The sequence below is a fragment of the Marmota monax genome, unplaced genomic scaffold, assembly GCF_021218885.2.
Source record: "Marmota monax isolate L192 unplaced genomic scaffold, Marmota_monax_Labrador192_F-V1.1 WCK01_AAM20220418_F8-fsc00071, whole genome shotgun sequence".
Taxonomy (NCBI): Eukaryota; Metazoa; Chordata; class Mammalia; order Rodentia; family Sciuridae; genus Marmota; species Marmota monax.
The window spans coordinates 4,940,388-4,959,086 of record NW_026695217.1 but is presented as its reverse complement, the minus strand read 5'-3'; the positions used below and the strand labels follow the sequence as shown (position 1 = coordinate 4,959,086).

The window sequence follows — 18,699 nt, the reverse complement described above, 5'->3', positions numbered from 1 at the left end:
ACAATGATCCTAAATATTTTCAAGTTCAGCTGGATGGTAGGAACTATTCCGCTCTGTGCCTGCTCACCACATGTGTACCACCAAGCTGAGCTCCCAGGCCTTATAATGCTGTTCTGATTAATTTACCTGAGCTTTAAAAAAAAAAAAAAATCTCCTTGTGGCTCAGGTAATTGAGTCATAGAATATTACAACTAGCAATCGCACCTTTTTTCGATGCCTGTGATTTGTTTGTTTTTCAGAGGAACAAACTGGAGCCTGAGGGTTAAGACTTATTTACTGTGTTTTCTGTCCCTCGATGATGATTTATTCTGAATGCTGGATCACCAAGGCCCAAGTGCCTGATATTTATAAGAGATAAATAAAGGAATGGACAATTGCATCAGCTAAGGGTTGAATTCAGAGTTCCTAAAAATTCTGGGGCCATGGGTGCCTCTGGCAGTCTGAAAGCTTTTTGACCTCTTGTCATAATAATTTTTTAAAATGCATGGAATAAATATGTAGGGCTATAAAGGAAACTAAAAATACTGAAGTATGGTTTTGTGAGCCTTAGGATATGAATCCTGGGAGGGGATTTGTAATGTCACTTCTGTTTCTGAGATTGTGTACTCCAAACATAGTCTTTGGACCTGTGGTCTCGATTGACCTCATCCTCCTCCCCACTGAATCTGAGCCTGTGTTTGTGGACAGTATCCTCAGATGATGGGTGTGCATTTTAAAGCTTGAAAATCACTCAATTTTAGGTTAAAGGTGAGATGAGTGCCCACATCCTGATGTGTGGGTTATACTGCCAGTTTATTGTGTAAATTCTATGGTAGTTGCATTTTTCAGCCAAAGGCTGCTTTTACTTTCTACTCACATCTATTTTTTTTTAAAGAGAGAGAATTTTTTTTTAATATTTTACTTTTTAGTTTTCTGTGGACACAACATCTTTATTTTATTTTTATGTGGTGCTGAGGATCGAACCCAGCGCCCCGCGCATGCCAGGCGAGCTCGCTACCGCTTGAGTCACATTTCCAGCCCCTCACATCTGCCGCAGTCTGGCTGGGCACAAAATAACCGAGCCACCACAAAGCCTTGTAGATTCAAACGGCAATTCTTTATTCCCGAACTCTCACCGACACACTATACGCGCGCGTTCTGGGAAAAATACACTCCCTCCACCAGGCTCTGCGTACCAATACTCTCAGAACCCCCGAGAACTCAACTCAAGGAACTGGCGCCTGAGGCAGCAGGATATGCCCTAATCCCAGCAGGATCCGCCCTAAACCTGGAGCTGCCCTATTCCAGCAGGATCCACCCTAAACCCGGAGCCACCCTAATCCCTGAGCAGGGTCACCTTTCAACCCAAAAATGCCATGCGTCATTCCTACTTGGCTATGGCTCTCAGCACACATCTATTTTTGCTTTAAAGACAGTTCATCTTACTTTTGGTAACTGAAACTTACTGCATTTTGAATATTCAATACCCTGGCTGACTTGATGCTGTTCATACTCAGATTTCCCTTCCCTATATAAGCAGCAAAATTAAATATTCTCTGGGCATAGCAACTTCCAGAGTTGCTATGCTCAGAGAATATTTTCTTTCAAAGAGTGCACATTATTTAGATCACTTCCTATGACTGTAGTAGACCCTAAGGGCGTGCTGAGGACTCCAGCACACGCACTGACGCTTGTGTTTTATCTTCCTCTCGTGATATTTGTCTTAGGTGTGCCTTGGACATTGCCTTCCAGCTTCTCCGCCCTCACTGTTTCTCAGTACAGCAGCTCCTCAGCGCCTAAACAGAAAGTCCTTGGCATGACAGCCTCTGTGCACAGGCCCTTTGCTAGCTGCATCTCTCAGTGTGAGCTGTAAGCAGGGAGAGGTCTCTGCTGGACCCCATGCTCCTGTGCCTCTGCCCACTCAGGGCCTTGGCAGAGCTTCTCACTGACCAGGACTCTACCTCCTGCCAGTGTCATGGTTTCTAGTACATTAAAAATGAAAATCCCTGATTTATAGAAATTTTGTTTTAAGTATTTTCATTTAGCACTTGAACATTGTTGTTATGCATGTCTAAATCCAACATATGGATAAACTTATCTAGAGATGTTGTCTCCAAAATGGGAGGCCCAGGCCAGTGATCCCTTGTGTCCCCTCAGAGCCTCCACTCTGAGGATGCCCCCCTCCACCTGTGGAAGGCCATCTATCTCTGCAGGCCCAGCACAGCAACTGTCTCCACAGTGTCCCCAGAGCTCTTGCAGTTCCCACAGCATTGTCTGAATGCACTTTACTGTACCTACAAGAGTACAAGCATCCTCAGGGCAAAGAATGCATTCTACTGATATTTAGCTTGATGTTTTTTACACAGTACATTCAACAAATCCAAGATGATTCAACAAATAATTATCTACTCTTTATATTGACTGACTTCCACTCTCGCAGTTTTATCTCACCAAAATAAAATGTAAGCATTAGTATTCTGAATTATTTTCAGATGAGATCCCAGAGATTTTCATCTCCTATGTATTATATATGTATATATGTGAGTATACATATTTATATAATGTGTGTGCTTTTTTACTAAGTCATTAAAATAGGAATATTTATGGAGTTACTTAGAATATGTTTTCAAGAAAAATGTATGCTGTTGTAATTTTAAAAGGTGGATTGGTGTCTCCATGTACTGGTTTATTAATTAACACTGTAGATGGCTAAGGATTAGGTTATGAATCTGTCCGCTTATAAGAGAAAGAAAGAAAACCAGATAATTACATTGTGTGATAATTGCTGTCGAGGAAAATATATTTTACTTGCTTATGGAAGCAGATAGACTATGATTTATTCATAAAGAGTGAAAGGATATTAACATATTGGAGAAGAAACTGAGTTAGTGAAGGAGTCCCAGCTGGGCTGTGGGTCAGAATGACCAGCCTGAGGTGACAGGGAGGTTGTGCAGAAGCAAGGCAGCCAGGGAAGGCTAAGGACAGGGCTAAGAGCACATGCCTGCTAAATCTGACATCTCCCCTGGGAGGCTTTTAATCTTATCAACTGGAAAAACTGCTGATGAGCTAAGTGGACAAGTCACCCTGTCAGAAGTTTCTTGGGTTTTAGGAGAAAGAGAACAAGGGACATGTTCTTGATGAGGACCTGCATGTCCATATTTAGGACAAGGAGGCCTTTAGGGTGTTGGCAGGCCTGTGGAGCACACCTCTGGTGGCTCCTGCAGTGTGTGATTGACCTTTATCTCTCTGGGATGGTCAGGTTCCTGGGAAATCACTGGTGTGAGTAAATTCTCTAAATGCTTAGGCTGTTACCAGGGTTGGGAATGTGTTGCAGAAACATTGCAGGGGTACTGGTGGTGTTGCTGAGAAGACTCCAAGCCAAAAGTGGTGGTTCCGTGTAGTTTTGAAATTCTACAGGCAGTTGGGTAGTGTAGTAAAATAAGCAAGGCATTTGACTATACTCATAATTTTGTTCCTCTCTGTTAACATTTTGTAACTCATATCTTATGTCTCAATATATTAAATGTTATTATTTTAATACATTTGTATTTTTAAGAATGAAAATCTCAAATTTGTAACATCTGAGTTTTAGAGGAAATTCATTATCCTAATTTCAGATCGTGATTGAGAAATATTGCCATCTAATGGCTGATGTATCAAATTGCAGGTAACAGTTCCTAAAGAATTCAAACAAATGCCCAATTTGGTTCTGCCTATTTCACCCATCTCACCAACAATGAACTATTGCAGTGTGATATGGAGAAAACTTAATTAGACTTTTATTAAACTTTCCAGCTTCACTATTTTTTCCATTAACAAGCCTTAATACAAAAATTGTTTCTTTGTATAAATAAATTTACCTGGTGTATTTATTATTTGTGCAGTTTCTGATTACTGGTTTAAGTTAATAACTCTTAATAAAGTCGAAAAATACCTTAAGTCAAATAGAAACCATTACTATTGTTTCTCCTACTAGTCTTTGAATTTTTGAATGGTGGGGTTGAGTAGACGCCTTCTGTGAATGTTTCCCAGCCTGCAGTGTCCAGTTGGCGCTGACAGAGTATGACATGCCGGGACTGACAGCTGTGCCCCTCTTGCCTCTTGCTGCAGCACTTGTCTTACGGCAACGGCAGCCTGCATGTGGACGCAGCCTTCCAGCAGACCCTGTGGAGCGTGGCACCCATCAGCTCAGGAAGTGAAGCAGCCCAAGGTAAGAACTCCATTTCTGCTAGAGGGCTCGTTCTTGCTGCAGGGCTGATGATCATCTGTGGAATCGCGTTAATGAGTTGATAATTAGAGTTCTTTTGTGTCCAAATAGTCTCTCAAGCAGATACTGGGCATTGAGAATCTTATTTAAGCTGCTGTTTAAAAGTGAAACTTATATTAAGGTTTCTCTTTGCTTATTTTTATGCTATTGTCAACTTTATCTCATTAGTGTGGTTTCATTTGCTAGGTTTATAAGAGTCATGTCCTCTAATGTCCTCAGGGTATTGCTCAGTTGGCACACGTTGACATTCCTCGTCTTCCAGGCTTGGGCCTTACAGCTGCATCACCATGATGTTCTGCAGCAGGTTTCCCAGGGCCATGCCTGCGTTGATTTGGTTTATTCCCACTTAACTTAGGTTCATATGTGCCCTGGTAACATGTTCATGTGTGTAATTAAAGTACACACATGTGGTCATGTATCCTGGTGGGGAATGTTACCAACTGAGACTCAGAAGTCAGCCAGCACTGTCCACCTCTGTGACCTTGGCCTCACTAGACTTGTGTTTTTCTATGAAAGTAGAAGTTTGGACCAGGTGCACTGTCTGGCTACCAGTCCCAGTCATAAATGACCTTTAATCATTCCAGGGTATCTGATTGGTGGTGATGTCCTCAGGTTGCTGCACGGACACATGGACGAATGTCTCACTGTCCCTTCAGGAGAACACGGCGAGGAGCAACGGAGGTTGGTACCTGAGCCCAGCACACAGTGCTAGTTTTGTTATAGTTACTGCCTTTTTCTTTGCCTTGAAAGAATTTTCCTAACTAAAGACATGTCTGTTTGGTATACTAGCTTAGCACAAGAGGGACCACAGGTATCCTTCTTTCCACTGAAGTGATCAATTTCTTGGCTTCCTTACAAGTTTTTTCTTATGCTTTTCTTATCAGCAGAAGGAGGGCTAGACATTCTTGTATAATTAAAGTACATTAAGAAGCACTGAGAAAAATAAACAGATTGGGCGGGGTAAACACATTAAATTCAACTACTTAAAATATCATTATTGTTCATATTTTTTGATTTATTCTCAAAGAGGTTTAATCTCAAATTCAATTTCAGAGTTCTCAGATTTTGCAAAATTACAGGATCTTCCTGTGTTATCTATAGCTTATTGACAGATAATGAAATTGTCAACTTTGCTTCATATTTTATGTGATAAAATACATCTATTAATACTTTTTGACATTGAGATAAGATTAAAATAGTCTGCATTCACTGGGGAAAATTCATAAAAACTATAAAGCTATAAGAATATTTAGGATCATTTGGTTGCTGCTGCACTTCACAAGTTAATCAACGAATACAGTAAGGTGAAGACATAAATAATAGGTCACAGCTAGAGAAGGCCTTATCTGGATGGTTTATTGTGTGTCTATAAATTTTTCAGTGGGTATTTCTCATACTAACATGGACACTTGAGTAGCTTGTTTAATATTTATTGTACATTAATAAGAAGATATAGGGAGCATTTTAAAAATTAATAATCATTTAACTAGCTCAGGAAAATCACTCTGAGGCCTGGTCCTTCACTCTCAACAGGCAGACCTGGCTTATGGTGAAGAGTGAAATGCAGCTCCTGGGAAAATTCCCTCAGGTAAAATTGCTGCATTTAGTGAGTTAGGAAGAAGATGGCAAAGGTGCTAAAATGCTTTATGAAAACATGGGGATATCAAGAAGTAGTTAGAGAAGCCGGGCATGGTGACACATGCACATAATCCCTTTGGCTTGGGAGGCTGAAGCAAGAGGATCACAAGTTCAAGGCCAACCTAAGCAACTTAGTGAGGCCCTATGCAACTTAGCAAGACCCTGTCTCAAAAATTGAAATGGACTGGAGATGTGAATCTGTGGTTAAGTACCCCTGTTTTCAATCCCCAGTACAAAAAAAAGTAGTTAATTTGAGGTGAGTACTGAGGGTCTGGGAGACATGAAATAAGAATTTGGGATATCTGGAGTCTTGGACTCAGAAAAAGCATGAGTTGAATATAAATCAGTAATGTGGTGGGGTAGTTGAAGGAATGAGCATCCATTACTGTTAGCTGAAATGGAAAGATGGCTGTCATTCCCCTCATGGACATGAGGGGAATGACAGCCATCCGTCACTGCTCTCAGAACTCTGTGAAGGTCTGGAATAGATGCATCAGGCTGGAAGATGAGGATGGAACCCTGCAGAACACTGATACTTAGGATGGGGACAGAAGAAGGGTCAGAAGGAGACAGGAGGATGGTGAGGTGGAGACCCTGGGAAGGTAGCTATGGAATCCAAGGAGGGCTGAAGTATGGATGTGTTGAATGCTATGATGTATTCATGGAGTCAGGGGTTTTAGGGACTGTGCCAGTGTCTCTGGGTCTTCAGTCCTGACCAGTTCAGTGGAAGATTGAAACCAAGTGATGCTCGGAATTCCTGAGGCACTACAGAGACCTGTGTTAGGGCATGGATTGCTGGCTGTGTGACTCTCACAGGTGACTTCCCCCTATGTAAGACGCAGTTTAAATGTTATCTCCTCTTTTACAGGATTGTTTTCACATTAAATGAGAAATTGTGCATGAATTAACTAATTTATTGATTGTCATTGTTACTGGCATTGTTATTTAGACTGAAGAGATAGCATCTAGTCAGATAGTAGGGAAATCTTTGAGGGATCCTGGGCATGAAGGAAGGTAGAGCTTGGACTTTGTGGGAAGAAAGCCTATTCTAGATTAAAGAAAGCCCTTTATATTACTGCAGAAAAAAACCTGAGAAATTACAAAGCAGTGTTCACATTGTTCTGAGCCCAGTCTCCTACACATTCCTGAGTAGGCCTGCCCATCCACCCCAAACACCAGGCTTGATTTAATGCTAATTATTTCTAGATCGATTTAATCTCAGCGCATATCAGCTCAACATACTGAGACTCTTTCAAGGTAGAGCTGACAGTAAGAATATATGTGTTTGTCCCTTTTTATAGCATGTCAACATGGGTGAAATTAGATGAAAATGGATGTCAGATCATGCCTTGGAGGAGGAAGCAAATCAGAAACAGGCAAACTAAAGCCTTGGGGACATTGCTTAAGAAAGAAAAGTCACATTTGTCTTGATTACATAGTGGGATAGAGTGATTATTGACACATAATGATGGATCATTTGTATTTATGAAGCACTTTAGTATTTCAAAACTTATTACTTTAATTAAAAAGACTTTTTATTTAAAGAGTGGAAAAAGTTTTATTCTTTGCAACAAATAAGGAGACCATTGGGGTTATTTGCAAACTGTTGTTCTCCCAAAAAAGGAAATCCTGGTGATTTTACTGGGGAGCCTGCACACACACACACACACACACACACACACACACACACACATATATATATTACATTACATATATATATATATATATATATATATATATATATATATATATATATATATGAAAGTCCAGGTAGAGGCAGGCACATCCCTGAACATGCTCAGTTTAAGGTGTACATTTCTGAGCATGTTCAGTTCAAGTTGCTGGATTTTCTTTTCAACAAGAAAAGATGGTGGACACATTTCTGGGCATACTTTGTTTAAGGAATGGGGACATTTTAAAATTTTCCTTTGTTTTCACGTTGAATCATTGCTGTGCCGTAGGGAACTGGGGGAGGCAGAGGACAGCTCAGCCTGTAGGTAGCATTTATTTAATTGATATCACTCTGTTTGGGGATAAATCATAATAATGGTCTAAAAATACTTTAGATTCATTTAAAAGAAAGCAAAAATAATTTGATTTTCAAACATGGATTTGAAAGCTGGAGAAGTTCTAGGAAAATATTTAAAATCCTCTTCTATTTCATAGCTCTTTGTTGTAATTTTATCTGGTTATTCCTATTAATGATATACTTTTATTAAAATTAAGCAACCAAAATCAGATCAGCTTTGTTCTAAGAAGTAGATGAAGGAGATGGCCAGCAATGACATTTACCTCCGAGAAGTTTAGGAATATTCTGATCATCAGTGCTGTGTTCCAATATAGATTTGTCAATCTGCCCTTCCTTGGTTCATCAACAGCTTTTGAATATGGATATATATATATATATATATATATATATATATATATATATATCTGTAATTTTAGCTATTGAAAATGCAGTTCAGAGATTGGCTTTGTAATTCTAGATACCATTAGATTTATCTTTAACTTCTTATTCATATCTACATGTGTATGTATATGAGATTACTTCTCTGTTCTCATAAGGAATATGACTCTTGGAATGAAAAGCCTACAGTGGACCATTCAATTAAGTAGATCAAGTTGAAGAATGAGAAGTATAAAGGAAACTTGATATTTTCCCCTGCACTGTCTTCCCGTATTACATGTAGAGTGGACTCTGATGTGCTCATGAAATATAACATATCACTTTTTTATGTTTCTTGAGATTTTCTAGGAAGACATCTGTCTTTAGAACTTCTAAACAACAATGAAAGTAGTAAAAATATAACTGCAGTAGCATCCACACTTAAATGAGGGAGAGTGATTCTTGGGTCTTACTGAATCTCTTCAGATAGTGAGATAGGAGAAGTTGAGGAGAAACAGGTTCTGGTAGTTGGTAAGGGATTTGTCAGATGCTGCATAAGTTTTAACTATGCTTTAAAATGACTTTCATCCTGGAAGCTTGAAATATGATTACCAAATTTTATTTCAAGAATAATACACACACACACACATATATTCTCTTCTAGATTTTGTCTCTGGATTGCATCTCTTTATTTCTTTCCCTAGTTTTATGTGAATGTAATACAATATTAACAAAGGCATTTCTTGTGTGTACATATACACTTATATTAAATTTGTACCATATGAATTAAGTATGCTATACTTAATAATAATAAATTAAATTTATTAAGTTTAATTAGTAGTAGTAATGCTGCTGGTGGTGCTGTATATTTTTGCAGTGCTGGGGATTGGAACCAGGGCCTTACACATGCTAGGCAAAGCTCTGCTACTTAGCTACAGCCCTTTTAAATGGATGAATGAGGGGAGTATAAGATGGGATATCTGATTTGAAAACCAATGTTAGTGGAATATTGTTTGTAATGCATTATTTTTATGTTAAAACGGTTCACTAAGTAGCTTGTACATAGTCTTATTCGTTCAGTAAACACTTGTGGAGTGACTATCATGTTCTAGGTGCTGGGGCTTTACAGTATGTAGGAAGAGACAAAGTGTCTTCCTCAAGGATTTTGCATTCTAGTGTGGATGTTGACAGTTAAAACATAAATATGTCATTTATAAATGCACACTTGTATGTACACACAGATAAATTGTAGTAGTAAGAGCCTGTGGAGAAAAATAAAGCTGGGAAGGGAATGGAGATAGAGTATTCATGTGAGCTGTGTGTTTTGTGGGAGGGAGGAAGGGAGGAGAGAGACACAGACGGGGAGGTTGTACTGCTTCCATCTTACAGCTGTCGCTCTTGTACTTGTTCTGTTACTTTCAAAAGCTGGCAATTAAGTTATAATTCCTGATGATATCTGGAAATAAATTCTGTATTTTCTTTCCAGAATATGACTCAGCAGAAAGCTGTACTTTATGTATTCATGACAATATTTTCACCTCCATGTCTCTTTTAGTATTATGATGAATTAAAGAATAGTAATTGTAAATAATTGATGAGTCATGAGATGGCTTTGATGTAATGAATTGAATATCTTTCAGTCTGGTTCAGGAAGAGAGATGCAGGGTTTATGTCCCTGAACACAATTGGGCAACTAATATCCTTGCAGAGATAGGGTCCTTAATCACTACATAGGGAAAAGCACCTATAGCACATTTTATGTACTACAAAAAGGTCAAGGATGAAGATACCATTTTGAGTGCTTTTTTTTTTATAAAGGATGTAAGGTCTCTTTGGATTTTTGTTTATTTTTTGCAAGTGAAAGTACACTTGTTGAAAACTACCCTTTTTCCCAATTGAATGACCTTTGTTTCTTTGTCAAAGAGCAGTTGATGTATTTTTGTGGGTCTATTTTGGCTCTTTGTTCTGTTATCTATATGTCTGTTCTTTGGCTAATACCACACTGTCTTGATTACTGTAGCTTCATAATAACATTTACATAATCTTGAAGTCAGGTAGTGTCAGCCCTCTAGCATTTTTTTGTTCCTCTCAATATTGCATTGGCTATTATGAGTCTTTCACCTCCCCATATAAATTTTAAAATCAGTTTATTGAAATCCACAATAATCACTTACTGGGATTTTGATTGAGGTTATTTTAATTAAAACCATAGACCAAGTTAGGAAAAAACCTGATATCTGGACAGTGTTGATTTTTCCCATCCATGTACATGGACTATCTCTCCATTTATTGAGATCAATGATGTCTTTCATTGGAATTTTAATTAGATCCTCATGAAGATCTTATATATATTTTGTTATATTCATATTTGAGTATTTATATTTCTTGGTGCTTATGTAAAATTTAAAAAAAAATTAAATACCTGTTGTTCAGTACTGATAAACAAGAAATCAATTGACTTGTGTATACTATTTTAGCATCTTGCAACTATTATTAGTTTCAGGAGCTTTTACTAGTGTTATTGTTGACTTTTGGGGCTTAGACAATCATACATTGTATGAATGAAGATAGTTTTATTTCTTTCATCCTACTATGGATACTTGTAATTTATTTATTTATTAGATACAACTTTCAATATAATCTTCAGTAGCAGTGGTGAGAGGGGAAATCTTTGCCTTATCCTGACCTTAGAGGTCTTTGTGGGAAAGCTTCTAGTTTCTCATAATTACAATGTTAGATATAAATTTTTTATAGATATTCTTTATCAAGTTGAGGAAGTTCTCATCTATTGCTATTTGGCAGAGGTATTTTAGCATGAATAATACTTTTCTGCTTTTACTTATATTATCGTATAATTATTTTTTCTTTAGTTTATTGATGTGGATTATATTATTGTTCATTGTTCATTCATATGTGACATTTTAAATTATCTACATTATGCATACAAAAAGAGAAAAGTAACTATTTTTGCTATCATGCTTGTGTTCAAGTTGCACATTTTTTTTAAAAAAGTGATAGTTTCTATAGATGCCTGTTATGGCGTATGTATTGTTGAGATCATTATTAATTGCTTATGATTTTTTCAGTGGGGAGTTGAATTCTGCGGCACACCATAAATTAAAAGTAAGTTTAGGAATATGAAGAATTCTACTATATTTAATGCCCTGTATTGCAGTTATTGAAACACATGGATTCCATGTTTCTAGCTTCTGCTGTACTCTACATAACTATGCACGTGAAGATGGTATGAGCAGGCAAGGGGATCTTCAGGGGCTGGTGCACTGCCTTTCTCTGTGTTTGACTTTTATATTTATAATCATCAGAATTCAAAGTGATTAAATTGCCTTTTATCCTTGTTGCTCCCTGCTTTGGTGTTCAGCATTGGTGCCACACCCTAGCCTTTCTCTCGAAAAAAGTCACCCCAATGTGTTTGGACTTGTAAAGTAGGACCCTGAGGAGCTTTGTCCCAAATCCCTCTTTAAAGTCATGGGCTAAATGTGAAAAGAGAAAAAATAAAAGGAAAAAAGAAGAAATGTCCCTTGGAGCCATAGCCCCAAGCTCCTGCAGTACTGTAGTGATAATTGATGACATACACCATTCAGTATTAAAATAATGTGCCAAGCACTTAGAGCTTGCCTATGTGAGCAATCAAAAGTACATTTTAAAATGCCCCAAGTTTTCCTTTTATTCTTTCTTTTTTTTTTTTTTTTGGTGCAGTTTTTTTGGAGGTAGATACTCTGAAGCACTCCGAGTCTATCTGTGTTTTGATTGGAGGGGGGAGGAATCTTACCAATGTAGCTATTAATTTCAGAATTAAAGTTTTATTTCAAGTAGATACAATGGACTTTCTCTCAAATTCTGAGATTACAACTACCGGTAATGGGGGCATGACTTCTAGACCTGAGAATAGCAAACTACTGCCGGTGGGTCATGTCCTGCCAATGACTATCTTTGTAAGCAGAGTTTTATCAGAGCACAGCCATGCAGTTATTATTCTTGTTGTTGTTTTAGTTCTGGGAATTGGACCTAGGGGTGTTTTACCACTGAGCTATATTCCCAACACTTTTTAACGTTTATTTATTTATTTATTTATTTATTTTGAGACAGGATCTCAGAGAATGCTAAGTTGCTTAGCATCTCGCTAAATTGCTGAGGCTGGATTTGAACTTGTGATCCTCATGTCTCATCCTCCTGAGTCACTGGGATCACAGGTGTACATCACTGTGCCTGGCTTCATGCAATTATTTTTAACCTTGCCTGGGTTTTCTTTGTATTATAACAACAGAGTTGAATCATGTGACAGAGACTGTGTGATCTGCCTGCAAAGTTGAATATTTACTGTTGGTTCTTTGGAAAAAAAAAATTGCCCAGTCCTGTTTTGTCATAGTGGCAGTGAAAGTTGAGGGAGAGAGGGTGCGCATGATCCCACAGTCCTGGAGACAGATGGATGCCTGTGCTGAGGGCCAAAGGAAAGGTGACAAAGCCAGTGACTTCAGGAGTGGACTTAAGTGCAAAGAAGGGAGGAAATGGCCAGGAAAAGCAGGATCCTCTTAACTTAAATACAGTAAAACTTCTTTTCAGAGCTTGAATTTTTATAGTGTCCTTTTACTATCAAAATGTATTATTAGAGGTATGAAATGGAATACTATTCAGCCATAAAAAATGAGAAATCCTATTGTGGATGAACCTAAGCCCAGTACGTTAAGTGAAATAAGCCAGGCACAGAAAGACACATAGTACATGGTGTCACTTATGTGTGGAATCTATAGAAGTCAAACTTATATGAGCAGAGAGCAGAAAAGCAGTTGCCATGCTGAGGTGAGGGGCAGTGGGGAGATGTTAGTAATCGATACAATATTCCAGTTAGGAGGCATATGTGCAAGAGATGTATTGTATGAAATGGCAACATAGTTAATGAGGATTTATCATGTCCTTGAAAATTAACAAAGTACATTTTAAGTGTTTTCACCACAGAACAATGATAAGGGGTGACACATTAATTGACTTGGTTCAGCCATTCCACAGTGAATACGTATTTTAAAACACCATGTTGTATACCATAAATATGTACAATTTTTTTTTGTTGGTTTAGAAACAGTGCATTGTGACAGGTACTAAAAAGTCATGAATTTGCAAACATGTTTGGAATCATTCTATTTGTTACCTGTAACTACTTAGGCAAAAGGAGTGCACCCACTTGGTTCAGAAGGAAAGCTGGTGGGTGGATGCTGAACGGTGCTTATGGGGGCGACCGTCCCTGGTCATTAGATCTCAGTATGTGACTCCATAAAGGTCAGGAACCACTGCTGAGGGGAAGTACATGTTGAGCTTGGTGAGGTGCACAGGGCGGGGGGTGGAGGGGCGAGGGCACACCAAGCCCTGAGAAGCTCTCGGACCTGCGGGGCAACTACCTGGAGAGGAAGCAAAGCTGTCTTCCAAGAGCTGCCAGGCTGCACTGCCTGGCAGGTAGGTTCTCCAGCCCGCTGTCAGCCTGAGACGGACACCCAGGAGCATCTGGACCACACTCCACCGGAGACCCTCACTTGTGCAGCTATGCTGGTTCCTGGCTCTACACAGGAACGGTGTGAAATGGTCTGTGTGTGTGAGGAGGCAGGGAGCTGATACTTGGGAGTGAAGATGAGGGAGGCTCCATTCCCTCCTCATGTGGCCCCAGCAGGCCCATACCTGAGGCTGCACTGCACCTGTGTGTACCAACATGTCTGTAATGCTACTGGTTTTAAATGGTTCAGTTCAAGCAGAAATATCCCTGAGTCCTGAACTCCCCGTGGGGAGCATGGAACGTCATCACCACATTAACACTGTCATCTCTGTCCTCAGAGCTAGCACTTGGTGGTGTGTACAGACTGGCAGGTCCCCATGGGTTTTGTCATTCGGTTCTTCCTCATAGAATGAGGTAAGAATTACTGGTAAGAGTTCATTTCATATTTGGAGACAACAAGGCAGAGTCCAACAGCTTGCTCAGGTTCACACAGTGAAGTGATATCTTCATAAAGTAATGAAATGTGAAAGTGACTTGTCAACTTTTTGATGCCCTGCAAAAAAAAAAAAAAATGTCAAGTGAGCTCATAACTGTGATGCCATCCTGCCGCAGTCTGGCTGGGCACAAATGCCGCAGTTTGGCTGGGCACACAATCACGAGCCACCACACAGCTTGTAGATTCAAACAGCAACTCTTTATTCCCGAACTCACACCAGCCGTCTACAATCACGTTCTGGGGAAATCCACGTTCTCTGCCCAAATCCACACCCACTGGGCTTCTATCTCCCAAAATATACTGTCTGAATCCCGTGAGAACTCAAGGGGAACTCAGGCAGCAGGATGCGCCCTATTCCCAGCAGGAATAATCTTAAACCTTAAACCTGGAACCTAAACTGGGAACGCCCTAAACAGGATTATCTTAAAACCGGGAACACCCTAATCTGCCTTGGTCCTTGAGCAAGGTCACCTACATTCAATGTCACTGCAACATGTCAGCAACATGGGGTACGCTGGCAAGGAAATTGTCATACCTACTTGGCTAATGGCTCCCAGCACCATCCAGCAAGAATGCCCTCTGGCAAAGCTTGCTCTTGTAAGGTGGAGGGGTCTCTACAGTACCCAATCTCTTATTAATAACATGTTTTATGATTCTGTACTAAAGCCCACTAATTGGAATTGTGTATCCTATAAAATTTTATTGTAAATAAATACCATATTGTCAGGCGATGAAAAGCTTGTAGGGATTTGTACTTTAATTACTATGCTAATGTAGTTTTTCCTAGGCTTCCGATTCTGAAGATTAACTATTGTAGCTGTCAAAATGCCTGCTTTTTACTTCTAAAACAAGTGGTCTGACAATTAATATAAGACAAATTGTATTTTATGGCCAAACACACACACACAAAATAGATAACTACTTTTATTTCAGTGGGCAGTATTATAATAGCTATGAGAAGATGAATTGATGATCTAATAGAAAGAATTTGTACATATAACAGAATAACCTTAAAAAGGCTCTTCAGGCAGTTTTATGTGGTCAGCTTGAAATATGAGTTTCTTAATGAAATGTGTTACATCGGAGGAAATTGTTTTATGGTAGCATAACTTACAGTCTGATACCTGGAATTTTTCAAAGAACCGTTGAATGAGCTCATAGGACTAGTGATTATAACTACATATTTAAAAAATTCCTGTTTGATGACTGGTGACTCTTAATTCTTATTCATGAGGTGGAAGTTTCTTTAAAATTTTTTGATTAGAAATGATGTCAGTGTCTAGTTATTTTCACATACTTTGTTTTTCTCAGTAGCTGTAACACTGTTTTGATACATTGCAAAAATACTCTTCAGTGAAAAGACAGTGCATGAGCAATTTTATGTTTTAGTATCCACTGGCTTTCACTCAACTCTTGGCATCATTGCTACCATTTGCATTGAAATCCCTGATCACCAGCTCCAAGGGTGAGGTTACTTATTGGTTTGTTTACCTTTTTAAACATTCTTCTTTTTTTTTTTTTTGTCTTGGCTTTCCTGTCTGAAAGGGGATCACTGTACTGTAAAGATGACTGTTTAGTTGTCTGAGTTTAGAAATGGTAATACCATTTGGTAAGCTTGTTGGTTGTAAGTTGTCTTCTTGGACTCTGATTTGATATTTGATACATATTGTAGGAAAAAGGGTTAATCCCTTCCATAGAACAGGTGTGTTTCACAAGGTAGACCAATTTCTAAATGAGTTGGAATGTGTTTAATGTCATATGTGGTGGACTGAGATTCCTGTTACTTTGAGGATTTTGATATTGTACTGTCACTTATTGTGAAATAGCCCTTGAAGATATGATTAGACAACCATTGGCATTATGTTCCACCATGTAATTGAGGAAGTCATAGGATTCTCTTCAACTGGGTGCCGTGGTACACACCTGTAAACCCCGATACTAAGGCTGAGGCAGGATGGTTGCAAATTTTGAGACCGGTCTCTGCAACTTAGTGAGGCTCTAAGGAACTTAGCAAGATCTTGCCTCATAATAAAAAGGGTTGGAGATGTAGCTCAGTGGTAAAGTGTCTCTTGGTTAAATTTCCAGTACTAAAAAAAAAAAATCAAAATAAACAAAAAAACAAATTATCCACATCTACTGATGAAACATTTTCTAAAAATAAAAAAATAAATCATAATAACTTTCAGGATAAAGTTAAAAGTATTTTAGGTAGGAAGAAGGATTCAACTTTTCCTTTTGACTTTTGTGTTGTGTTTTAAATTTTTAATTAAAATACCATTGGATTTCTACTCTAGTTAGAAAAGTCCATTGTTAAAAACTATAAATGGGAAAATATTCAAATGCAAATTCTTCATATGCTTCATTATGCATAAACATATAGTGTTAATAAACATTAATAAACATCTCTTTTATTTTCAATATTAATTCCTCTACATCCTTTTGTCTGTATGTACTATTTTGATGTTTCTCATTCAGCACCCCCTCTCTGCTCACCTGGAGAGATTACATATTACAATATGTAATATGTGATAGTTTTAAGGACATAGGGTTGTGCAGGAAGCCACATCATTTGCTCTCCATCTTATTTGTCTTCACAGTATCATAGAATCCCCTTTTCATTCTAATTTCTTTGGTTTATTTGGTTCCCTGTTTATTCTCTTCAGACAGCTCTTCCTGTAATTAGTTGCCCTTCCCACAGATAGCTGGGTGTGGTACAGAAGCTACCTGGACTATGGTGTTCAGGCCTTCTCTTTCCATTACACCAGCAGGAGAGTTTTAAAAGGTTCTCATCTTTTAAAAGATCTGTTTAGTTGGTAAGGAATTGGCACAGTGGTTTTAAAAGTTGTCCAGGTGATCATATATATATATATATATATATATATATATATATATATATATTGCCATGGTTGAGAAATCTAGAGCTCTCGTATAAAATAATGTTATATCATATTTTATGTATACATATTTTAAAAACAAGTCTGAACTTTAGTAAAGGTCTTGAACATGACAACCATAAAGAACACTTTATGGAGTTTTTTTTTTGAAAAGAGAAGATTCTTGCTCATTATATTTGTTGATCATAAACCATAAAGTTTGTAAGCAAATAGTGAAAAGATGAAAAAAAATTAAGAAGCTCTTCTAGACAATTCATGGGTCAGAAGTTATGCCCTGTCTAAAATGTAATGAAGACAGCACTCCACAGAAAAGCTGTGACTCATATGTCAAATGAAAAATTTTAGCCTATATTTCCTTATTAAAGAATAAATAATGAAACTGAAGAAATAGTTGCCTGAAGAGACTAAATAGGGAACCAAATAAACCAACAGGTTGCTGCCACTGAAGAGAAGCTAAATACTTGGTTCAGATGCCTTGAGGGCATCTCATAAATCTCAAGACCACACTATGGCAGGCTCCAGGGTGCACAAGTGAACTTGGTGAAGAGACCTTGGGAACACCCTGCTCAGACTGGGGTGCCTAGAAAAAGGTTTCCCTGGCATTCCTTTCACCATGGTCAGCTTCCCAAGCTCTGAGAAGTCCTTGCAGCCGTGGTCCAAGGGGCTTGGCTACTGGTGGAGCTGCCCACAGACCTGGTGTCATCCATGTGGTTCCATAGTGGTGTAGGATACTGGAGTTAAGGGGTTATAGGGGCTTCCACTGGGAGTTGAAAGGGGGGCCTCGGAAGTGGAGCAGGGTTGGAACCACTCCTGGCAGACCTGAGAGGCTATTTGTGAAGTTGTAAGGAAGCCAAGGCTGCACTCAGGACCCATGATAAGCCAGTGATGTGGAACATCTGCTGAGGAAAGCTGCTGGCTCTGGATAGAGCCAGCTAAGCCGGGGGCTGTGTAGGCTGTAACCAGCAAGTCCCTAGGGGCAGGGCTGCCCAAGCCCTTTGGAGAGCTTATGTCACTGCCATGTGCTCCAAATGCCAGGTGTGAAGCTACAGGGTGTGTTGGCCTAGTTGGATTTTGGCCTTGCTTTGATTTCATCCTTTTTTTAATGCCTCTATTTCTGCCTTTTGGAATGGATATATTTACTCTGTGCCATTCAATGTTGGATGTGTATAAGTTGCTTTTGATCTCTACAGTGTCTTACAGCCAACAGTTTGACTTGAATCTCAGAGGACACTTTGGACTTGAACTTTTGGTCAGTGCTAGAATTGTTGATTATTGGGACTCTTAAAGATGCACCAAATGAATTTTGCTTTGTGGGATGGACATGTGATTGGGGGATGGACATGTGATTGGGGGTCATGGCAGGAGGGCAGGTGGAGGAAGACTGTTTACCTTATGGTATCCAGGAGGCAGAGAAAGATGAGAGGAGCCAGGAAAAAATATAAAATCCCAAAGACTTGTCCCTGGTGACCCACTTCCTCTAGCCACGCCCCACCTGCCTGTAGCTAACACTCATTAATTCATTTAAATTATTATTTTATC

The 18,699-nt window shown here is 38.9% G+C and overlaps 1 protein-coding gene across 5 annotated transcripts in view; it reads left to right on the top strand.

Moving 5' to 3' along the window:
* Positions 1–18,699, top strand: part of Ryr2 (ryanodine receptor 2) — a 596,528-nt gene that overhangs the window by 253,673 nt on the left and 324,156 nt on the right. For all 5 annotated transcript variants that reach the window (XM_058575026.1, XM_058575025.1, XM_058575027.1 and 2 more), the window contains exons 9-10: positions 4,090–4,189; positions 4,831–4,927. In XM_058575026.1, coding sequence (XP_058431009.1) covers positions 4,090–4,189; positions 4,831–4,927 — 197 coding nt within the window. The remainder of the gene's footprint in view (positions 1–4,089; positions 4,190–4,830; positions 4,928–18,699) is intronic.